Source organism: Macrosteles quadrilineatus, unplaced genomic scaffold, assembly GCF_028750875.1.
Source record: "Macrosteles quadrilineatus isolate MER2022 unplaced genomic scaffold, UCM_ALF_1.0 Scaffold_1__1_contigs__length_201487025, whole genome shotgun sequence".
NCBI lineage: Eukaryota > Metazoa > Arthropoda > Insecta > Hemiptera > Cicadellidae > Macrosteles > Macrosteles quadrilineatus.
In genome coordinates, this window is record NW_026542594.1 from 186,961,627 (window position 1) to 186,987,167 (window position 25,541).

General features: G+C 35.7%; 2 protein-coding genes across 2 annotated transcripts; one reads left to right on the forward strand and one right to left on the reverse strand.

Annotated features, from left to right (window-relative positions):
- The first annotated feature begins 959 nt into the window (after positions 1-959).
- On the forward strand, positions 960-1,971 carry LOC128991897 (serine/threonine-protein phosphatase alpha-2 isoform-like). The gene has a single exon (XM_054415172.1). The coding sequence runs from the start codon at positions 996-998 to the stop codon at positions 1,956-1,958; it is 963 nt and encodes a 320-aa protein (XP_054271147.1). The 5' UTR covers positions 960-995; the 3' UTR covers positions 1,959-1,971.
- A 2,588-nt stretch (positions 1,972-4,559) lies between these two features.
- On the reverse strand, positions 4,560-23,560 carry LOC129003345 (FACT complex subunit spt16-like). Its single transcript, XM_054431640.1, has 12 exons — positions 23,511-23,560; positions 23,043-23,281; positions 22,519-22,661; positions 14,787-14,969; positions 14,154-14,285; positions 13,482-13,651; positions 11,065-11,242; positions 10,221-10,302; positions 9,356-9,542; positions 8,089-8,178; positions 6,274-6,489; positions 4,560-5,646 (listed from the first exon to the last, which is right to left on the reverse strand). Exons 1-12 carry the CDS (start codon positions 23,558-23,560, stop codon positions 5,640-5,642), a joined length of 1,677 nt encoding a protein of 558 aa, XP_054287615.1. The 3' UTR covers positions 4,560-5,639.
- Positions 23,561-25,541: the final 1,981 nt, after the last annotated feature.

The following is a 25,541-nucleotide window of genomic DNA, read 5'->3' on the forward strand; positions in this document are numbered from 1 at the left end:
ACGAACTGAACTGCTGCTAGCTGCTAAAAACAACAATCAACAACATAGAACGATGATAGAACATAACATAACATAACATAACATAAAAAACAACCAACAACTGGTTGAGGAAACTTTAAGTTAAAACAAAATAATAAAAAAAAAACATAACACCTGTTCACACTTCACAGCTTCTTAGATCGCTCTTACTTTCCCAGCCCTGCTGTCGTCATGATATCGTAACTTTTCTCCAAGGCGTATTCTACACAATATTCGTGGCGCGTAGAAAATTTTATCATATACCCTGAAGCCCTAGCCTCCTCTTTAATAAATAATACGTGTGGATTTCAATTTAATCAAAAATCTAACAGTTGGACAATCTAACATGATCTAACTGAGATTATACCCATGATTATACCGGTCAACATCATAACATGTCACAAAATACAACGTTGACAATATACGGACGATGTCCCATAACATCGATATCTTAAAGCACCAACAAAAACCGCTATAGGATATCGGCAATCTGGGACTCCTCCGAACTCTACCACCACGGCCGCCTTTAACTCCGGTGGCCGTGCTACCATCCTACTGTTACTCTACTCCGGTGTAATTTAACAGTATGACTTTTATTTTAATTAGTTCGCCATTTTATAAGAAATTATACAATACAAGTTTATAATACTTTGGTATTATAATTTCAAATCCAGTAAAACATATATGGCATTATATCGCCCATCCTTTAAGAAAGATTATTGATTCAATAAATTTCGGTCATTCTGCAAATACAATAGGCTCTAACAAAAAATTATTTCAGTAGGCCTACATTAATGGCCTACTCTTAGATATTCAAGATCGATGATTAGTTTATACAAACCAAGTTTTGGGCTGTTTTTAGCTAATTTTCAAATGAAAAAGCTTTTAGCTTATGCTACAAAAATACATGTGGTTGATATAAATAAGTGTGTCACCAAACTAACACATATTGGCTCCATCTTGATAAATCTGTTGTTATGGAAAACAAAGTGGACATAAATTCAATTGTGGAACGGATGTTAGGAGCCCGTCAGTTGCGATCTGGTAGAACCGTAATAATAGCGGACTATGAGGTTCGTTATATCATTGCTAAATCACGGAAAATTTTCATATCCCAACCAATGCTGCTGGAACTTGACGCGCCTTTAAAGGTATGTGGCGATATCCACGGTCAGTATGACGACCTTCTTCGTATCTTTGCTGTCGGAGGATTTCCTCCCAATGTCAACTACCTTTTCCTTGGCGATTACGTGGACAGAGGACAACAATCCATTGAGACAATCTGCCTCCTCATGTGCTACAAGATCAAATATCCAGAAAACTTCTTCCTTCTGAGAGGAAACCACGAGTGTGCGAGCATCAATAGGGTTTACGGGTTCTTCGACGAGTGTAAACGAAAATACAACCTCAAGTTGTGGAAGCTGTTTTGCGAATGCTTCAACTGTATGCCAGTAGCTGCGATCATAGACGAAAAGATATTCTGCTGCCACGGCGGGCTCAGCCCGGACCTCAAGAGCATGGAAACGATCAGGCAGATAGGACGACCCACGGAGGTACCAGTGCAAGGTCTTCTCTGCGATCTCCTTTGGGCCGACCCCTCAGATAATGTAGTAGGCTGGGGCGTCTCGCGTGACCGAGGAGTTTCATTTACGTTCGGGAAAGAAATCGTCTCCAGATTTCTCATTAAGTTTGACCTAGACTTGATCGCCCGAGCCCACCAAGTCGCTCAGGATGGCTATGAGTTTTTTGCAAATAAACAACTAGTCACCATCTTCTCCGCCCCCAACTACTGTGGCGAGTTTGAAAACGCCGCAGCCATCATGACAGTAGCTGATGACTTGACCTGTTCTTTTCAAATTCTAAGACCTCCTAATTATATAAAATTACCAAAAATATCGCTGTCAGCTAAAAATTCTCTTACAAAGAAACAATCATTCTAATACTATTGATAATGTAACTATATTGTAAGCGGGTTTTGAAGTTCAGAAAATTATAACAACATTCTAATATTCCTGTTTTATAGCATGGTTACCGTACCACATCCTGAACGGTCTCAAATGCCTAACAGTTCTTTAGGTTTTTTGTATATAATTTTGTCCACAGATAGCTTCAAAATTGACTGTGTTGGTGGATATGCATCACTTCAATTTACAAATTTAGATATTTATTGACAGGGAAAAGTGCTTGCGATTTGTTGGTTTAAGACATGTTGCATGGATCAGCCCCTTGGTAAAATTATTCCTTTCTCAAACAGTAGTAATACCACTTAATACCACCGCCGCAGCAAACCTGCAGACTAAGCGAATTTCCATTTGCCAAATTTGATTTTCACAAATCTATTTAATTAATTAGGTTTAACGAGTACCTAATTTGTTAGTTTGCTGCCACAGGGAGAGTAATAAAGTGTGTTTTTCAGTAAAATGTAAATATTTTCAATACATTTTACAAGTTTGATCAAAATATAACAAGCACACTACAATAATTTACTTAAATAGCCTACACAAAATTAATAACATCGGAATTTAAATTTCCAATTTTTTTAAATTTTCTCCTTAAACAAAAACCGTAAAAAAAAACACATAACGACACTACGAAAAGTGTTTGGTAACTTATGCTTAAAATAGGTATTGGTTTGTTTTACTGATATAGGAATAATTATAAATTCAATTAATTTAAATTAAAATTAATATTAGTATATAGCCTAACCTTGGGATTGGAGAAATGTTGTAAGTAAGAGGGTCAAATGCTTTGGACCTTGCGGTTTGAGTCAAAATTGGGTTGCTTGGAAAGTACTTATTAAAAAATTGTTAATTATAATACCTATTACGATGATTAATTTATACCATATTGTACGATATTCCTATATCACGGAAAAATTAAGAACGCGTTCACCACAATATTTAAAGAATATCTTCTGCAGACTTGGGCGATGTTGAGGGCATCACTCCTGTGTTCACTTAAAACTTTGAAAATCTTCTGCGGTCACGACAAAATCGTGAACATCTTCGGCAGGTATGACAAAATATAGAACGTCTACGTTAGGTAGGAACGATACTGAGGTACAGAGAAATTGTGAAAGTTTTCTGAGGTTACGTCAAAATGTGGAGATCCCCCGTGATCCCTTTTAGGTTGTGAAGATGATTTTGATGATTGTATAGTATTAAATACTAGGTAGCTAGTTGAGATAGCTATAAAAACATTAATGTATAAAAATAAAAAAGTTAACATTTTCAATTTTTAAATAATAACGACTTTAGAATTACTGTAGAAGGAAATTTATATACTAATGATTTCATACCCAGTCATTAACCCTTTCAGTGCTATGCAACGATATATCGTTGTGCGTCTTTTTCCCAAAAAGTGCTATGGAACGATATATCGTTGTCCGCATTTCATCCGAAGAGCGCTAAGTGACGATATATCGTGTCGGCGCAACTTTCGATCATGTGAGTTTAAATAAGCATTTTGGTCGACTCGGTTGTAGTTTCGAAAGCGATGGTTTCTTTCGATTCCTCGTACGACGGAGGCCATCATTCCTTAGCACTTTTAAAATAAACAATTTTATTTTTACGATTTTTTTTCTCGCACAGTAGACTTTGCCCTCGTGGCAAGCCTAGCACTTTTTGGACGAAATAAGTAAATAACTCTATAGCATTTTTCAGAAAATTACAGAAAAATATTCTAGCATCGAAAGAGTTAAACAAAGAGTCAAGAGTATTTATTCCATTGATCTATAATAATAATACAGAAATAGGAACAGTCAATAATGTTACTAATTGCTAAAACATTAAATTAAAATTAACTAAAAACAATGTACAATAGGTTAAAACTTAACATTAAACTCTGACAATTCAAATTCATCAAACGAATAAAAAGGGTTTTCAACTAGGTAGCCATTTTTTTAGAGTTAGTTTTAGATTGATTAAATGAGATGAGTTTTGCAGTTTGAGGGAGCCTATTAAAAAATCTAACACAGTTGGCTTTAAATTATTTACCTATTTTGGCCAACCTGTGTTGGGGTAAATCCAGCTAGCCTTGCCTCTATGTCATGTGCATGAAAGTGGTCTCTGGTAGTGAAATCTGAAAGATGTAGTTTTGTGTGGATAAGTACTTGGTAAATGTAAAGGTTTATTACTGTCATGATATTCAGTCTCCAGTCTGAAAAACAATGGTTTAACACCTAGTTCTCAAGATTTTCTTTTGAATGATGAGAATGTCATGTACAGCACTAGAGTGACCCCACAAAACTATTCCATAACAAATATGTGATTGGACAAAAGAAAAATAAGATCTCAAATACTCATCCCTCACACAATCTCTAAGTTTCCACATTAACAAGGACACAGACATTTTCTTACAAATACCATCTAAATAGTAGGTAATTTGAAATTTCACCTGAAATAACAAATTGAAACAAAGGTTCAAATCAAACACACATACAGTATTATCATTTTGAGCTGCAAAGTTGCAGCTTGGTTGTGATACAGTTCAACAGTTCAACTCAAAATTCAAATCAAGGAGATTTATAAAGAAAACCCAACTTCTTATAAAAATTTTTTTATTATTGTACAAATAATAACCGGATAATGTTTGTGGTGCTACATTCAGTGAAAACATGGAACATGAAAACTGTACATTGGGATGAGGAAAGAAAATACACTTCTTAAACGTGTATTTAAGATAATTTTAACACAATCAAAGTACAAAATGTTTCCTTAACTATTCATACTGCAGATCAGGTGAAGAAAGGAAGGAGGCTTAGTTTATTTTGGCAGTTCCTTCACATTTTTACAACCAAACCAGTCTTACTCCAAAATTGTTGTAGTTACAAACGTTAATAAAATATTTTCTGGTCCTTGGAGACTGGCTACGCTTTCCTGGAATCTAACGGTGTCAAACATTTCAAACGTAACCTAATAAACAAGTATACATTACCGAATGTAAACTGTTTGTTTTACTGTAGTGAACCAAACTAATTTAGGGATTTAAAAATTTGGTATCCATTTAGGTAAAGTTTGAGTGTTGAGACAAAATAACAAAGTAAAACCGTAAACATGTTCTATTAAAAAGGTTTACCTGAATATTCTTAACCCATTCATGTTTGCATATTAATATCCTTATCAAATTAAAACGATTAAAACCAAGTCAGAATACACTCCTTAAATTTCAATTTTGATTTATTTAATAACCAAATTCATGAAATTGTTGCCTTCATTTAATTTTGGTTGGCTATTCACAAGTGTTAACATAAGGACTATTATAATCAGTTTTTTTTTCTTATTCTATAATAATAACAATGTGATACTAACGCTCTCTAAATCTGGAGCTTCAAGTTCTTCATACACAGTTACACAATTTCAGCATGTTTAACGATCAAGACTGAAGTAACAAACAAAAGCTCTTTACTAAACCAATCAATCACAGTATTCAACATTGTTAACGTTCACCAGTTAATGTTTCTATTTCTTTGTCGTTGTTAACCTAGAAGTCTTTGTTTCAAGCGAGTTATACTTCATACTGTACACAATCCAGCACTGATAAAACATTAAATAAATAGTTCAATGCACTTCACAGACTTTCGGAACATTTAATTTAACTTCTCAAGTTGGTGAGTCTGTTTATTAATGCCTGAAACAAAAAAAAATATCTTTAGATTAATCAAAGATCTAATTTGACTTACAAAAGAACCAGTTGAAATAAAGGAAAACATTAAGCTTTAGGTTCACTGCATACTAACTACTTCTTGAGAGGCAAGGCTCCGAGGCTGTGCACAGTGAACTATCCTTAGTCACCAGTCGCTTACCTGTTACTTACCAGTATGTAAGGAGCAAAAAATATGTCATGACACTAAGCCACAATGCTCTACATCAATCATTATCAAAAAGCAGGTTTGTTTCTAATAAGAACCTGAAAAAAATAATAAATCGCACTACTGTAAGCAAATTTTGGAAACATCTAAATAGCGCAGCGCCGGAAATTGGCCCTGAACTACAGTGGCTAGAGGAAACAGAATGAATTTGCAAGCATTGGAATCAAGTTTAAAATACGCAACAGAACGTAATATCCTTTTTAAGAAATTTTAATTAATTTAAAACTTTGCAAGAATTTTAAAAATTATGAAAAATGTGACATGAATGATTTAATATCCTGGATGAAAAATACTTTTTAAAGCTGTCAATAATTTATAACATTCAAATTGAGTATGGAATGTGGAGTGATCTCAACCCCTTCTATAGAGGTCAGATTGTAACTTACTTTGACTTCTTGTGGGACTTGTGAGGGCTGCTGTCTTCTCTGGACCTCTTCTTGTCACCTGAGCTGCTGCTCTTGTTGCGCGAGCTTGAGCTGGAGCTCTTGTGTGGACTCGAGCTCTTGTGCTTGCTATGTGAGCTCGAACTCGAGCTTTTGTGCTTGCTCGGAGAACTCTTGGCCGATGAAGATGAAGACTTGTGCCTGTCTTTGCTAGACGAGCTGGTAGAAACAATGTACGTTTAGCTAATCACTTTTTAATTTTTTTGTGTTGTGTTGAATTACAAAATATTGTTGAGTGTTTTATTAAATTGAGTGTAAGTTAATATATTTTAGGCAGAGTAATATACTCTATTCTACACTCACTGTGCGGTGAAGGTCGTTTGGTTATAAATGCTTATGCTATAACATTACTGGAAATATAAAGCAGTAATGACTTGAGTCAAAACTCGCCTCGCGACCCTTATGAAGAGGCTCAAGTCAAATTTTCACATCTCTGTAAATTTATGCTTAAAGTATAACAAGATGATATTTTGACTCCGAAATGGTAAAAATGTGTAGAGCGGTAAAAATCTTAAGAAAAAAGTAAAGATTTAAACACTAGGTAGGTCTTGATGTTTTTATAACGACTAGTGTTGCTGAAACATTAATTTGAAATGCATTGTTTATGGACACTCGGTACACTGTCTACTGTCTACAGAAAAAATATAGAAAAGTATAGACCCAAGCCATCAATCATGTTTACTTACAACTTGAGTTTTACGAGTGAAACTAGAGCAGTTTAAGTAGAACAATGCCACTATTCTTTTGGAATTGGGATGATTTTTTAGTTAATTTAAGACTGTCCTAATAAACATTTTTAAATTGTTTCGTCCATCTCCTATTATTATGAAAGCTGTAATTCCAATTTGAACAAAACATACAGGAGTTTGCCGGTAAGTTAAAGAAAACTGTATAATTAATCTCAGTAACATTTCTAACCTACTCTGTTGTAAAAATTATGCAAGTGAGTTTATATATGATCAAACTAGCAGAGTACCCGTCCTTCGTACGGGGTTGGGATATAGTATGAAATGCTTATTGCAATTATACTCAAGCTTTGCGTTTCCAATAAGGGAGGACACAGTTTGATAAAATTTGCTTCTTTAAATTCACAGGACTTTATAGTATTACACATCTACCATAGCCATAATGTTCTACCACTTAACCTAAACAATAGAGAAAAATAAATTATCAACAATTCGCAAAATATCACAAATTATTCATGAAATTAAAAAACATAAACATAACTGTAAACAATCCTACTTTGACAGTTAGTTCTCATTGTGCATTACAGTTTTTTGTTGCTGCTTGATTCAAATTTTCTGTTTTATAAATTAAAAAAAGAATAATAGTGCTGCACCCTGTTGGTAAATCTTATAACTTTTTAATGCTTTTGCATATCATAGAACCAACTTTTTAAGAACCAACAGCTGACTAAATTCTTTAATTCCCTTTAAATATGAATACTCATAAGGTTAACATGGGGAACTACAGAGCCACTGGGGCGGACCCCGAAAGGATTTTTGAGATAAGAATATGCCTATATGTTAATCGAGAATGTGAGCTATCATCATGCCAAATTTCAGCCCAATCCGTCTAGTAGTTAATGCGTGATTGAACTTCAAACAAACAAACAAACAAACAAACAAACAAACACACAAACTTTCACATTTATAATATTAGTAGGATGTCTTGCGACAATAGGCCTACAACAATTACGAACATGGAAAACTCGCCAAAACAGGACAAAGATACATTAGAGTTGAGAACCATACGAACCTGCTGTGATGAGATGATTTGCTCTTGTCTTTATGCGAGTCTTTGTGACTTGAAGAACTACTTTTGTGTTTAGAAGATGAAGATGAATGTCTGAAAGAATGTTCATATTGCATTAATTTATTTGAATTTTTTTAACATGAAGATGCAATCAGCCAGAAATAAATTATATTAAACTGTACGATTCTTTTTGTAGAAGGTAGGTTTACACATTTATTAGTTATACAATTCCTTTACACTGATTGGAAGAAAGTTAATAGCTATTTACATTACAAGTGTAGTAAGAGCGTTTTTAATTTACCTAAGTGATGTAAACACGCTCTTGCGTAACGTGTAACGTACAAGATTTTACCTGACCCGACAATATACATGGGTTTAAGTACAATATTTTTCATTATCCATTTCTATCAGTAATGTTCTTTTACTAACAAAATTGCAAAAGCTAGGTTAGGAAAATACTTTAAAGCATAACAATAACATTCAAGCGCACAGCTGATTTCTAGCGTTGAACGTCGATGCCTCCATAGAGGTATATTTTTTAAGTTAAGCACTCAATGTTATTTAAATGGGTTTCATTACATCACCGAGTGAGTTTTTTTCAACTTTACATCACTCGAGAAGTAAGGAAGTTGTATACATCACGCTTGGGATAGGGAAGTTTAACATGGCGGGTTAGGTAAACATCTTTATACCCGCTGTAAAAGTTTCTCTTTCAGACAAGGACAGGCGGATTTGTGGAAGAAGAAGATCACCCACCTATGTCTAACTCCAACAGCAGGAACGGACCCAATTAAATGCTTGATGAAAAGTTGCTTAGAGAATAAAGTTTAAGAATATTATGATTTTGAAAACTCTCCTGCAAGAGTGTGAGACCAGATAAAATATGAACAGCTCGTTTCTGTCCCATAATTGTTTTGTTTGCATGAATGGAACCTCCCCAAACCAATCCCTACCATATGACATAACAGACTGAAAGCATCCGTGGTAAACATTGACATCCAACACACATTCTTAGAGTCAACACAATGGTAAATGTGTAGTGCTTAAACATGGTTTAATGTTTTTATTTACTGCATAAATATTTAGTCTGAGAATGGTAGTAACAAGAGCATACAGAAAAAACTATATTCCTAAAATAAACATTGGTTAAGGATACAATAAACAGACTTGCCAGAACGGAGTCCACTCTGTGAACGACACACTAAAAAACTGTAAACAATACTAGGACAGTATCAATAGTTATTTCAACGGAGGAATGTTTGTGACTCACCTGTCTTTGTCCGACCTGTGTTTCTTATCAGGACTGCGATGGTGTCCGCCGCTGCCGTGGTGACGTTTCTTGCCCTTGTTGCTCGTGTACTCGTCCTCAAAGTTGTCCACTTTCTCTCTGTCCTCCTCGGCTGCCTCTCTCTCCAGGTCTGACCAGTCCTTGCCCGACTCATCCGAACTCCCCAACTCTGACAGACAACACTTACATATTACTACAGTGTCATCTGTAATTGTCTAACTTGTTCTGAATCACCATCTAACTACCCCATACACCCATAGGAGATTCCTCCCTAAAATAAAATAGTTCATAAACATTTATAAATCCTGGCGTTATTAGCTAACTACAGAAAAACTCCGAATAACCAAAATAAATAACGTTTTGTGTAACTTATATTTATGGATGATCAAAGGTGTGAATGTACAAAGAGACAACAGTAGTTTGATGACAAGTTGTTTTTATTATTGTCATTTTAAAATTGACAATTGTAAGCAAAAAAACCTATTTTTTTAAATAATTGACAATTGTTTTATGAACTGTATCTCTATCACAGAATGAGATGCGGCTTTTTGTCTTCTGCTCCTTCCATTCTGTCGACCAAGCCGGTCCAACTACTCACGTCGTGGCGGACAATGCCCGTTTCCTGTTCATGTTATTAGGGGGATGTGTTCAAAAGGGGATTTACGGTGAATTTTTGAATGACAGGAGAAAGATTAAAATTCTTTCTTTCAACAGTCAAAGTTGTGGCCACACGGCGTTACCACAAACCGTAGATGGTGCATATTGGTGGTACATATTGGAGCTTAATAGTTTGTAGTTTTTTATATCCTCTAAACAACAAAATACTTATCTAACGGGTCAAACTCACCCTCGGTGTCTCCACTGTCTTCTGAAGCCTCGGAATACTCAGAGTCGTCGTCTGATTCGTATTCAGACTCGATATCAGTCGGCTGTAAAGAAATCAACATTACTGTTTCATGTCCCAACACAAACATGTACTAGGATAGCGTTGTGCAAAAGTAGTAAAAACCTGTTCTCATGAGCACATAGAATAGTATTAAAACATACACATTTCTTATTTAAGGACATTATAAGGTAAATCAGTTGCTATCACACTAATCTGAATTAATAATGTTTATATTTCATCCAAACAAAATAGGCCTAGTTTCTTAATCATATTTCTTGAATTCTAAAAATTTGTTAACGAGTGAAATACACATTGCAAGACACTTGGAAACAATAAATAAATTCAAAGTAGGCCTATTCAATATTACAAAGTGGGATTCAGAGAGTTCATAATTAAATATTAATATTAGAGATGTAAATGCCTATGTTACCAGATAGGTTAATATTTTTGAAAACACTTCTTTAAAATTGAACCGCTTGCACACTTCTACAAAATATTAATATTTCTTGACACCAGCTTATGAACAAAAAAAAACTACTTTGGATTATGCACACATTTCAGCTTTCCAGCCATCATCAGATCATCGTAAAAGAACTTATCTTGCCGATGATCTGATGACGGCCAAAGAGCCAAAATGTGCATATAGGGCGAATCCTGTCAGGACAAAACATGGACCATAAGGCAACAAAAGGTAATCTAACCTATTTACTTGTCAAATAACAGGTTCGTAAAGAACACAACAAATGAAAAAATCTCCACTTCCTATCAGATATGTCTTATTCTCATAGTGTTGTGTTTGTTGTACCTCATAAACCTCATCCTCTTCCGACTCCTCTTCTTCCACTTGCTCCGCGTCACTCTCCGGGTCGAGGAAAGTCCATCCTCCGCTCTCAAAGAAGCCTTCAGGGTCATCAGTGATGGTCTTCATGATCTTTGTCCAGTTGAGGGACTGTATACCTTCAGAGTAGCGGATGTCACAAGAACTGTAACACACCACCAGTACTGTGTAAGCTGCGGTCTATCTATGACTTAAGTTAAAATATAGGATCATTAATCGAGATGGGGACTATGTGGATATTTTAACCCAAATATAAGTGAAGGATGAGTGCAGAATGGAGTGAGATGATCTGTGTAGCTTTGTTACTGACTAAGATCAGCTGTTTCATTGGTCAGGACCACTTATCTAAGTAGGGATGGACGGGTCCTAAATTTCAGATAAATATATTCCCGATCTTGAGGTAGGATTAAGTTTAGTTAAGAATTTTCACGGGACAAGATAGTCTTGCCAATGCCGAGATTAATTCCATATTATCAGTTATTTAAGTAGGGATGGACGGGTCCTAAATTTCAGATAAATATATTCCCGATCTTGAGGTAGGATTAAGTTTAGTTAACGTTTACATGGTGTCTACTAAACCTGGTTTGAAAAATTCAAGGAGTTTTCCAGGAGAATTCAAGACAAATTCCTGAATTTTAAGAGCTATTATCGGAACCCGCTCAACTAATCGCAACCCTTTCAACTAATCGCAACCCGCTAATAATTATTAATTATTTTTATTTGAAACAAAACTTTTCCAAAGAATGATATTTTATACAACATAATAAAACAGTATAACTGGTAGGTAAGGCGACACCAGTTATCATCTCCCGCGATCGTGGGAATACCGGTGAGCATATCTTACAGTCTCGTCAAAACCTGCAACCGATCGGGGCAGGTTCACATATTTTATGATTTCAGCGACACCAAGAATCGTTTCCCGCGATCGCGGCAACACCTCTCTGCATATTTTGCGGTTTGGGCAACACCGGTAATCGTCTCTCGCAATCGCAGCAACACCCGTGACCATATATTGCGGTTTCGGCGACACGGATAATCGTCTCCCGCGATCGCGGCAACACCCGTAGGCTTATCTCGAGGTTTCGGCGACACCGATAATCGTCTCCCGCGATCGCGGCAACACCCGTAGGCTTATCTTGAGGTTTCAGCGACACTGATGATCGTCTCCCGCGATCGCGGCAATATCCGCAAGCATTTCCTGCGGTTTCGGCGACACCGATAATCGGTTCCCGCAATCGCGGCAACACCCGCGAGCATATCCTGTGGCTTCGGCGACACCAACAATCGTCTCCCGCGATCGCGGCAACACCCGTAGGCTTATCTTGAGGTTTCAGCGACACTGATGATCGTCTCCCGCGATCGCGGCAATATCCGCAAGCATTTCCTGCGGTTTCGGCGACACCGATAATCGGTTCCCGCAATCGCGGCAACACCCGCGAGCATATCCTGCGGCTTTGGCGACACCAACAATCGTCTCCCGCGATCGCAGCAATATCCGCGAGCATATCCTGCGGCTTCGGCGACACCGATATTCGTCTCTTGTGATCGCGGCAATACCCGTGAGCATATCCTGCGGTTTCGGCGACACCGATAATCGTTTCCGATGCTTCCAATGCTTGTTTCAATTTCGGCAACAAAAGCGGTAGTGTTTCTGTTAGCCGACGATTCCGATGACCGGGCTCAGGATTCCCATAGGTTTGGGTAGATTCCTGGAGTTTTCCAGGACATTTCAAGGTAAGAACAAATTCCCGGAGTTTTCCCGGTTTTCCCGAATTTCCCGGAGAGTAGACACCATGGTTTACGTGTTAACGTTTACGATTTCACTGCTATGACGAGTTTACCATAATAGTGTCTCCCCTCTGAGATCGCGGAAGATGATCTTGACGTTTATATTTTGTTAAACAGTCATAGAGGAAGATTATATTTTCTCTTTATTATCATATTTTGCCACTATGGGGGTTGTCAAAGACGTCATCTCTGCGATTACAACAATAGTGCTTTGTTTATGGATTACAGTCACAATGACATAGAAAAGTGTAATGAAGATTGAAAATTGAATTGGTTTGTCATTTTTGCATTTGTAAGAATTATTAATGAATATTTTTTAAACAAATTATAGTTTCATGAGAAGTCCTGAAAATCACAAAGAAAAATCCAATCCTCCAAAAGTACAATCCTGTGAAACAATTTGATTTTTTTCTATAGTGGCAAAATGTAATGCAGTATAAACAATATGGACTTCATTTATAAATATTATTTATTTACGTGTAACTCTCAATCATTATACACCATCAATGTACTTAGAGGGAGTATAATTTATTTGTTCATCTGATTTGTGGTTGAGTTTTTGGCAAATGATTAGCTGTACCTAACTTAAAACTTACTTGAGCCACTCCTTGACGTGATCGAGCATGTTCATGGGAATAGCGTTGACCATGGCAACTTTCCTGTGGTAGTCTTTGAACACAAATATCATGTCAAAGTTCTTCAAATGAAACTGGACACGTTCAAAGTGGACCAACTCTATGTCTTCCAGGGTAATAACAAATGGAGGCTGTAAAACAATGACCTTTTAAAGACGAAAGAAGAAGTTTCTATTATAACATGTTCATTAAGTTGTTAAGGTATTTTTGAGACCTAATATTTTGAATCCATCCCTTTTTATATAGTTTGAAGTTTTTAATTTACGTTTTTTAAATGCAATTTTAATAACTTAATGGGGGACCAACATTTTCATAGTTACACTATGAGAAATTAATAGAAATGATTTTTCAATTGAGACCTTTTGAAATGCACCACATTTTTATGGAAGGAAAAATTTACAATATACCAACAAACTAGAACTAAAGATATTGTATGCCTTAGTAAGTAAATAAAAAAAAACACAATTAATCTTTTTGTTCTATTAATGACTCACTGGCAATTTAAATAAGTTTATTCAGTAAAGTGGTTATGTTCTTATTATTTAAGTTATTGATTAATCACTTATTTCCCCAACTATGCTGCAACGAAAAGAAATGTTTTGTGACCAATAAGTGTGACTACTACCTACTTACCCACTCAGTGAGGTTGACAAGACAGCCGCTCGTAGGTTGTAGCAGTACAGTGGAGCGGAACGGAGCCCCGGGGAAACCCAAGTCTCTGAACGGAGTGTCAAACTCTATCTCCTGCTTGGTCATAGTCTCCACCTGTCGACCAAGAATATTATGTAAGGTACAAGTCATTGACACAGCTTACAACCAATTGAAACTTGTAGTATTTTGCGTCCCATCTTCACATTTTAGCACCCTACACATTACTTTAGGCTGAACCTGGTCGCACCATTAGCAATTACGATTGGCAGGATTTGAATTCATCCAGGACCTCGGGAACTGATGTCCCACCCTCTGCCACTGGTCCAGCTTGCTCCCTGTCACATGAACTTGTTGGGTGAGTCAATAGCCAATTCGATAGTGCGAAGGACTACTTCACCATGACAGCAAAAGTAGCTTTCTTGGATTTGGGTACTATATATAAGTAGCCGGCCACCAACCTCTTTGAAACCCACCAACAAGTCAAACCCAACAAAAAACTTCATATTTTTTGTCAAGAACAAATCCATATATGCTACAATTCCAATTTACCAGGGTTTTTAATTGTTTACAGCCTTTAAAATTAAACAAAGAGCCAGTGTAGGCTATAAGACTTGCCTTTTCCGTGAAACTCTTGAAGGCTTGTTTCAGTTTCTGCCTTAGTTCTCGCTCGCTCTGCTCTGCGGCCAGGTCGTCTCTGTCGTGCATGTGCTGATGTTTACCCAAGTCCGTGGTGATCTCTCCCACCTCCGTGTAGAACTGGACGTCCACATGCTTTTTCTTGCCAAACATAATCGCGTGCTGTAAATTATTACAATTAATCTTTGGCATTGTGAACATTTACAACTCATACCTAAATTTCTAGATACCAAGATACCACTTAAATTTAAGCTTGACAACAGACGCAGATTGCAAGGCGGACACGACAAAACTCACTTTTCCGTTGTGTCCGCCGTGCAATCTGTGTTGGTTAAGGTGTGTCTCTATTAAATTTGGCCGACCTACCTAAATATTGTTATGTTAAATTGTAAACTTTATGTGTCAACATGTGTTTACATATCAACGAAGACTTTTGTAGGATTCATTGACCAACCAATTTGATGTGGGTTTGAAAATGGGTCCTTGTACCCGAAACTAGTCACCCCACTCTAATTAAAAGTTGGAAGATGGACAAAAAAGTATGTAAGCCTATCATATTATTTGTAAAACTTCACTGATAACATGTAGGGTACTGACAATAATTGGTAGTGGAAAAGCAACATGTAGGAATGAACAGTATTAAAGATGTCCAAGGAATAGGTCGATAGCGGGAGTCAAACTCCACTAACAATCCTGCTTTTTGTAGCTTGTAAAATTGCTAGGGGTGTGCGAGTACTCGAATCTTCGAGCTTTTTGGTCGAGCTTTTCATTATTCGGCTCGGCTCGAGGCATTTTGAAAAAGCTCGAAGTTCGAGCCGAGCTTTTAATACTAAGTCAAAACACTTAATTTGGGTCATAATTGAAAACAATGTTATCACAATTCTACGTTGTTAATGCATTCGAGGTTTGATAAGCACGAACCTCAGCTCAGTCAAGACGCAATGATTATCGATCGTAATTTTGAGGAGATAGGAAAGAGACAAACGACCACCTATCGCGTTGTCTTTCTAACAGCTATTCGTATCGTAATATACAACGCAGTGCGAGTGCGTGATTGGCTTGTCGCTATGACGACACACGGTTGCCGTGACAACCTACAGTGCGCACTGAGCACTGCGCCTTGTGTGGGAGGGGAGATTATATCAACAAACAATTTCAGGAATTCTATTTTGGGACGGATGAAAGATAAGGAAGAAACAAAAAGTGGTCACGTGTACAAATGTAGTGGGTGACACAATAAGGCTGTAAACGAGTATCGGCATGTCGTTCCTTGTTTGTTTACTTTTTCAGATTCCTTATCAAACACCCCTATCTGCTATCTCTCTTTCTCTCTCTCTCTCTCTCTCTCTAACAAAGTACTGATTAAACAGATTGTGGTTGAATACTTTTCTACTTATAAGTTTCCCTGCAGTTATTTTAGTTCAGTCAATCCTATAAACTTTCTAATGTTTATCAAAATAATTAATTATCTGTTTTGTATTTTATTTCCTTTAAACCAACCCCTATTTACCATATGTATTTTATAGAATAAAATGTTTGTTTATAAAGTTTGACTGGCCACACAATTTTGTACCTTTTTTATTTTGTATAAAGTAACAGTTACCTTGATGATTATATGTATCAATTCAATAAGTGGTGCGTGCTGTAGTGAATGTTTTTTATCATCAAAATAAGTAATGAATTATTAATTTTTGATAATAATACATGGGTCATTGAATACCATAATGTGATGTAGTTCCCTATTTGTAACTTGCAAATAATAATAATTGATAGTTAATTCTGGGAAATGAAAAATAGTGATCGCATTCATAAACCTGTTGTCAAAACAGGAACACGGGTGTAAGGGTTTATTGTTTCATAGGGGTACACAAAGGACGTGGGTGTTTCAAGGACAAAGTGTTGGGCCTCGCGGTTTAGGGGGGAGGGGTGGTGGTGAGACTGCAAGAAGGGGAGGAAACTGGTTTTGGCTATTTATTGATTAGTTCGCCGACCCTTCTAGATAACAAAATTGAGTGAAAGTGTTAATTCATAGTGTTTTTTTTTTATTTCTTGTTTACTTTGTGTGTTATTCTATTAGTTTTAGTGTTTTGGTCTATTTCCTCCATATGTCAATTATATCTTTTTTAATATATAAGTTTACTTTTTACTTGTCTCTCCACCTTTTTGGATCCAAACCAACTATGATCTTTTTTGATTAATATGATTGATAAAACTAAAATATTTTGTGCATGGAAATCAACAAGAATAATCACGTGTTTTTAAATTTATTTTTATTTATTTATACAAAATAGAATTAAATATTCATAGCAGTTACAATAGCCTATACATAATAATGTAATCGACTTGCTAGTTGTTTTGTCGTCATTCAAGGTCACGTTGCTGTTCTGTTATGAAAGACAATCTGATTGTCTCAGTCTGCACTGCATATCTCGTCAGGCCTTCAATTATCCTTTTATTTCTTGCATCTTAATTTAGTTCAGTTCAGTTCATATCGTGATTATCTACTATTTGATGTCTTGACAATTCTCAATGTTTTTAAACATATTAAAATAACATTGTGTTTATTTAAAAACTGACTGAACATTATTATTATGCACTTTTTTAAGAAAAAAAGTTTAATAATTTAGATAAGGTGACGCTAGAAAAAGCTCGGCTCGAAAAAGCTCGAGCTCGAAAATCTTTGGAAAAGCTCGGCTCGGCTCGGCTCGAGGTTGAAAATCACTAACACCCCTAAAAATTGCCTTGTGTATTCGAGCCCTTAGGGTAAAAACACAGTGGAGCCTGGCAGGTCGCATACTCGCATATACGCTGGTCCCCGCATTACGGCTGGTTACCTGGAGGTTAGCTGGTTAGCGCTGGTTAGCTGGCGTGGTTAGCTGGGACAAACACACAGTGGCGCTCAGTACAGTCGCTTGTCAGCCGCCGATAATAATATCATCACTTATAATATTAGTATGATAGAATAAACTTATGTTTGAATCATAGTTCATTTGCTATTTCATTCAACAGATCATTGAGTACGTGACAGTTGTGGTGGTCCGGATGGGCTTGGTTCCACAAAGGCACACGGATAAAACCTCTGATATTAATTTGTCTACGTCCATTATAGTATTTCATGCAAACAAAAAAAAACCAATTAAATAAACTGAAATAAACAACACTCCGTATACAAAGAATGCGCAGTGAAAGAGTCCGCGTTGAACTTGCTGTGAACTTGCCCCTGTCGAACCTTCCCCGCTTGCAGCTCCCAAACAATCGACTTGGCAATTCTTCTAGCTTGCCGCCTAGCTTACTGCTACCGTGTCGGCTACCTGCTAGGCGCGACTGTGTGCTTGCCCATAACAACGCGTGCTTTAATTCTAGATCACAGTAAGCGAGTAAGCCACCAGCCAGGCTACCAGCAACCTGCCCTGCTCCACTGTGTTTTTACCCTTAGTAAGGTAGGGTCAGTCCATGTCAAATCAACACAGTTTTTATTAAGTTTTTACCTCACCACCTCAGATTTGGTTCAAATTTGGCACACTTGTAGCCTTTGTAGAAACTAAGAAAAATACAAAATTTCATTGAAAAATACTCATTCGTTTAGGATTTATAGCTACTTAAAGTTCCCAAAAAACGCCAAAAAAAGCTCGGCCGACTATATTTTAAACTGTCATTTCAGCTCTCCTAGTTGACTTAGAGAGATGGGAGTGATGTCATTGTGTTGCATTTGTTGTGCTCTTTCATTTGATATACAACACAATATATGTTAAGATGAAAATATTTTTTTCAAATTCAAAATCAAATTTTAAATTTCAATTTTTGAAAAATGCGTACTTTTGAAAATTTTCAAAAAAAAATATGTTTTTCACTATCTTATTAATAGAGGATTCTCAACGTTTGATAATGGGATTCCAATGGGTTCACTTACATTTAAATATTATAGTGAGCACTGTTTTGACTAAATGCGCAAACTTTAAGGTTTTATTCAAAATATTCTTAGTATTTTCATAAAACTAATGGGAGAGACATTAAAAGCATTTTTAATATGCTTTTAATAAGCTGCCTTATAAATAAAAATTATAACATTAAACTTAGGATAAGAATATTTAATTAAGTTGGTCCATAAATTATTTTATTGTGTTAATAAGTTACCTAAAGTTTTTTATTTACCTATCAACTAAATTGAATTAAATTTATTAAGGACCTAGAAGGTTTGAAAAATAACAACAAAACATATTATAGTGTTGAATAATGTTACTTGCCTTTAATAAAAAAATTTCTGTAGATAAACCTTGTTTACGTGAGCTAGACAAATAAAACTTATTTGTCTAACTGCTTTAGTGCTTCATTTGATTTTGCAGTGTCCTACTCTGAAAGTTTGTATATTCTTCCTGTGGGTGTAGTAGGGTCAACTGCACACAAAATTTCATTTAAAGATGTCCACAAAATGTCAGGTTTTCCACTTGGTTATGAAAAAGATGGGGAAGGACCAGCTGGATGCAGAAATGTGACTTTTACTTCGTCATCACTTTCATTTTTATCTAGCACATAAGCTAGCCACCACTTACTGTCATATTTGACAGTTACGTAACCGTTAACATCTGCCATTGACATTTTCCCAATTAGTTTTGAGGTGCTCACTGTGCTGTAATTTGTGTCATAAGAAAAAACTTTAACTTTTATTTCGGTCGAGTTGTCTTTGATTGGCAAATAAGCATGGAACTGCTGAGTTCCTTTTATGGTTTGTGCTTTCTCAAACCGTGTACTTAAAAACTTTTCAGTATCTATATATTGTTCTTGTTTCACAAACTCAAAGTTAACAGTTTTAATATTTTGAATCGACCAATCAAAAAGTTGTTGAGGTGTTAGTATCTGATTTTCATAAGGTCTCTGAAGGCTTGCCCTTGTAGCCAACCTTTTGACTGTACCACCCACACCATCGCATGCTCCTTTACCATGAGCTGTAGCCGAAAAGTGCCACTCAGCCTCTATTCCAAAATCTTGGGAATGAAAACACAGATTAGAAAAATTCTTTTTATTCTTGTATTGAGCTGCACTTCCGTCGGAAAAGTAATACATTTTCTCAATATCAAACTGAAAGTAACTTTTCAAAAACTGAATAAGCTTTCTTTGAAAGCAGTAGACGGCTGTTGTATTGTGTTCCAGACATTCAGAGATAATAACATAGCTGACATGTTTTACCTTATCATCTTGTTTGTAATAAATTACAAAAGGGTGAATTGTTACATAGTCACTTGACCAGTGGTAGCTTTGGGCTTCATCCTGAACTACAAAAGCATAGTGTTCTGATAAATCGAGTGTGACTAAACACTCATTTTCTTTCAATGTTTCTTTTACTTTGTTCATGAAAGAGCTTTGTTGTTTAGCTATAAAATCATGGCGAACTAACTGACCAAGTTTGTCACATAACATCTCAAGGAACTCAGTTGAGCTTTTTTGAATGATCTCAAGATTACACCGGTCCACTGCAACCCATTGCCAAAAAGATATATTTTCAATCATATTTTCCTCGAAAACATTTTCTAATGTATCTGTCATTGTATTGGTTCCTGGGCAAGAACTGCAATTACCCATAATACAATCAATAGAAGGAGGGTTGCATAAAATATGAGCGAGAAATGTTTGTAAGTTGCAAATTCTCCATTGGTCAATGTTCCTAAACAGGCATTCTCAATCATTAGTTTCACGTTTTGGTGGATTGTACAAACACAAACTGAGTGTGTACCACTTTTTCCTACCAAAATACACTGTTTCGGCCTCAACTCCGCAAACTTTGAAACTTTATTGATCACAACCATGTGCACTGTAAGACTCTTCCAGGACAACTAGATTGTTTAGTCAAGAGACAAACACAGACAAGATGTTTACCACTGCATGTCACAACATGGAACTGTGAGTCACTGATGGGATGGCATTCTAATCTGAGTAGACTCTTCCAGTTGTGACATGACAATGTTCATGCCTTCATTTGAAACAGGAACACCTAAATTCACTTAAATAATTGTTTGTATCCTGTAGCGTGTATTTAAAAAAAGACAATCTCAAACTATGGGAATTTTAATGAATTAAATTAAATAATTGTAGACCAACTTAATTAAATACTCTTATCCTAAGTTTAATGTTATAATTTTTATTTATAAGGCAGCTTATTAAAAGCATATAAAAATGCTTTTAATGTCTCCCCCATTAGTTTTATGAAAATACTAAGAATATTTTGAATAAAACCTTAAAGTTTGCGCATTTAGTCAAAACAGTGCTCACTATAATATTTAAATGTAAGTGAACCCATTGGAATCCCATTATCAAACTTTGAGAATCCTCTATTAATAAGATAGTGAAATACCCCCGCCGCAGCAAACCTGCCGACTAAGCGAATTTCCATTTGTCTGAATTGATTTTCAGTTAAATATATTTTAATAACATTAGGTTTAACGAGTACCTAGGTTTGCTGCTACAAGGAAACTAATAAAGTGTGTTTTTGAGTAAAATATTAATAGCTTAGTACAAAATAAATAAATTTGCCAAGTTTGATCATAATATATCCATAAACAAGCAAACTACAACATTTGACAATATTCTCCATAAGAATAACATGGGAATTTTAAATTTACAATTTTTTTAATTTTCTCCGTTACTAATAATCGAACAAAAATACTTTCATATACTAAATTATTTGTTTTTTTAAGCTCTTTAAAAAGGTCTAAAGAGAAATTGGGAAATTTTGTGTTTTGAGGGTCAAAAGTGAGAAAAACCAATTTTTACCCCATAAAACCCCCCGTAAAGCCCCGTTCCCATGGTCCGATCATGCTGGTTCGCGAACTCATTCAAGTTTATCCCGCTGTACACCTTTAAACCAAATTTAATCAAAATCGGACAAAAATTACTCAAGTTATCGCGTTCACGGACGTATATATATAAATTTATTAAAATATAACATATATAAAAATTTGAACGAATAGTGTTTTTGGCCTCTGGGGACATCAAAATGAAAAAGTAAATCGGTCCCGGGTCTAGGTCTTACCGTGCCACCTACGGTAATAGCTACTTCCCTAAAGGGAAATTCGCTAAAACATATTTTTTTTTGAAAATTTTCAAAAGTACGCATTTTTCAAAAATTGAAATTGAAAATTTGATTTTGAATTTGAAAAAAATATTTTCATCTTAACATATATTGTGTTGTATATCAAATGAAAGAGCACAACAAATGCAACACAATGACACCACTCCCATCTCTCTAAGTCAACTAGGAGAGCTGAAATGACAGTTAAAAATATAGTCGGCCGAGCTTTTTTTGGCGTTTTTTGGGAACTTTAGGTAGCTATAAATCCTAAACGAATGAGTATTTTTCAATAAAATTTTGTATTTTTCTTAGTTTCTACAAAGGCTACAAGTATGCCAAATTTCAACCAAATCTGAGATTATGAAGAAAATCCTTGTGTTGATTTGGCATGGACTGACCCGGTAACATTCTGTTGGCAGTTTCACCACATGTTAAATATAACACTTATAAAGCTTAGCCCTAATACAAATTGTGTTTGGTTCTGCTAGATTTTCATGCAAAGAAAGCTTGACATTTTTGTAGGCCCTATGATGAAATATTTTCACACCTTACACTACTACTTCTGTACTACATAACTTGAAACCTTGATTTAAATCAATAATAGACAAAATTTGATCGAAATAGTAAGACTTGCAGACTGAAATTTACCTTCAGATGGAAATGAAGTAGAATGATCATCTCGGAATCGCAAGGTTGGAAGAATGCGTTTTTTATATTGTTATACAATATGTCCACTTTATCACCTCTCACAGAAGTGTAGCGGAAACCATTGCTGTGCGCTTCTAGTGACCCTGTTATAACATTAAATGCACTTATATTAACTATCTTATTTCACAGTATTAACCTGCAAATTTCAACGAGCGATACTTGTAGTACCTGCAGAAACCTGCAGAATAAGCGGATTATCATTTGTCTGATTTGGTTTTGCTTAAATATTTTTTTTTACATTTAAAACTTATTCCTTGTAAAATCATAGAGTAATAGCTCCTTCCCTATTAAGAGAAATTTGCCAAAACAAAACCAAAGCAAGCTTCTGCTAAAGATATTTGAGCTGGAAAAAAACAGAAAACTCTAGAACACATAAGGCATAAAGTTTAATCTTAAACTAGTAGAACTAATGTCAATAAATGTATGAAATAAATTAATAATATGACGACTGACGATGGAGCTACCTGTCATTCGCTTGGCGACAATGTTGGGTCGGATGTACAGATCCTTCAACTTGGGGTTGCTCTTGTTGCTAGAGATGACCAGAGTATCTTGCTGTACCAAGTCTTCTTTCTCTTTCTCCTCGGCTTCACGAGACTTGAACTTCTTCTGAACCTCCTTGATCAGTCTGAAGGCTGTGTTTAGGTTTGACGAGGCAGCAGCAATCTCACCGGGCTCCTTGGTGTTCGAGCTGCGATACGTCCTACAAACAAACAACATGCGACAATCGTTACAATATTGAATGTCTTTTGACAAAATCTTAAAATGACCATTAAACATGCAGCATACACACAATAGTGCATTGGCAATACAGTGACCAGTAATCTGTGTTTAGTAAAATGCAGGTTTATTGAGATACTATTTCAATTATTTAATTAGAGTTGCCAAAGTAAATTTGAGACTGCTAACTAGGGGTGTGCGAGTACTCGAACCTTCGAGCTTTTTGGTCGAGCTTTTCATTATTCGGCTCGGCTCGAGGCATTTTGAAAAAGCTCGAAGTTCGAGCCGAGCTTTTAATACTAAGTCAAACCTAAAAAAAAAACACTTAATTTGGGTCGTAATTGGAAACAATGTTATCACAATTCTACGTTGTTCAAGCATTCGAGGTTTGATAAGCACGACCCTCAGCTCAGTCAAGACGCAATGATTATCGATCGTAATTTTGAGGAGATAGTAAAGAGACAAACTACCACCTATCGCGTTGTCTTTCTAACACAGCTATTCGTATCGTAATATACAACGCAGTGCGAGTGCGTGATTGGCTCGTTGCTATGACGACACACGGTTGCCGTGACAACCTGCAGTGCGCACTGAGCACTGCGCCTTGTGTGGGAGGGGAGATTATACCAACAAACAATTTCAGGAATTCTATTTTGGGACGGATGAAAGATAAGGAAGAAACAAAAAGTGGTCACGTGTGCAAATATAGTGGGCGACACAATAAGGCTGTAAACAAGTATCAATCGTCGTGTCGTGTCGTTGTTCCTTGTTTGTTTACTTTTTCAGATTCCTTATCAAACGCCCCTATCTCTGCTATCTCTCTTTCTCTCTCCGCTCTCTCTAACAATGTACTGATTAAACAGATTGTGGTTGAGGACTGTTCTACTTATAAGTTTCCCTGCCGTTATTTTAGTTCAATCAATCCCATAACCTTTCTAATGTTTATCAAAATAATTAATTATCTGTTTTGTATTTTATTTCCTTTAAACCAACCCCCATTTACCATCTGTATTTTATAGAATAAAATGTTTGTTTATAAAGTTTGACTGGCCACACAATTTTGTACCTATTTTATTTTGTATAAAGTAACAGTTACTTTGATGATTATTTAAATATCAATAAGTGGTGCGTGCTGTAATGAATGCTTTTTATTATCAAAATAAGTAATGGATTATTAATTTTTGATAATACATGGGTCATTGAATACCATAATGTGATGTAGTTTCCTATTTGTAACTTGCAAATAATAATAATTGATAGTTAATCCTGGAAAATGAAAAATAGTGAATGCATTCATAACCCTGTCTGTTGTCAAAACAGCAACGCGGGTGTAAGGGTTTATTGTTTCAGAGGCTAGGGTGTTTCAAGGACAAAGTGCTGGGCCTCCCGGCTCAGGGGGGAGGGGTGGTGGTGAGACTGAGAGAGAAATGGGGGAGGAAACTGGTTTTGGCTATTTATTGATTAGTTCACCGACCCTTCTAGATAACAGAATTTAGTGACAGTGTTAAATCATCGTGTTCATTATTTCATTTCTTGTTTACTTTGTGTGTTATTCTATTAATTTTAGTGTTTTAGTCTATTTCCTCTATATGTCAATTATATATTTTTTAATATATAATTTTACTTTTTACTTTGTCTCTTCACCTTTTTGGATCCAAACCAATCATGTTCTTTTTTGATTAATACGATTCATAAAACAAAAATATTTTGTGCATGGAAAACAACAAGAATAATCACGTGTGTTTTTATATTTATTTATTTATACAAAATGGAATAAAATATTCATAGTAGTTACAATATACATATTTAATCGACTTGCTAGTTGTTTTGTTGTCATTCAAGATAGCGCTGTTCTGTTATGAAAGACAATCTGATTGGCTCAGTCTGCACTGCATATCTCGTCAGGCCTTCAATCATATCCTTTTATTTCTTGCATCTTAATTTAGTTCAGTTCAGTTCTTATCGTGATTATCTACTATTTGATGTCTTGACAATTCTCAATGTTTTAGACATATTAAAATAATATTGTGTTTATTTAAAAATTGACTGAACATTATTATTATTATGCACTTTTTGAATAAAAATGTTTAATAATTTATTTTTTTGATAATGTTAAGAATTCAGAATTATGTTTGAAATTCCAGATAGGGTTAGTTGCAAAACATTTTTTGCTGAAAATAAAATCATGACACTCTCTAATATTTTCATTTTTTACAATTTAGTTTCCGTTAAAGAGAATCTGA

Excerpts from the sequence above, each read along its gene's own strand:
- LOC128991897 (XM_054415172.1), top strand. The coding sequence starts at position 996 with ATGGAAAACAAAGTGGACATAAATTCAATTGTGGAACGGATGTTAGGA.
- LOC129003345 (XM_054431640.1), bottom strand. The coding sequence starts at position 23,560 with ATGCCTCGAGCCGAGCCGAATAATGAAAAGCTCGACCAAAAAGCTCGA. Across the intron at positions 13,652-14,153 it reads TTGTCAACCTCACTGAGTGG|CCTCCATTTGTTATTACCCT; the intron begins GTAAGTAGGTAG and ends ATTGTTTTACAG. Across the intron at positions 9,543-10,220 it reads AGACAGTGGAGACACCGAGG|AGTTGGGGAGTTCGGATGAG; the intron begins GTGAGTTTGACC and ends GTTGTCTGTCAG.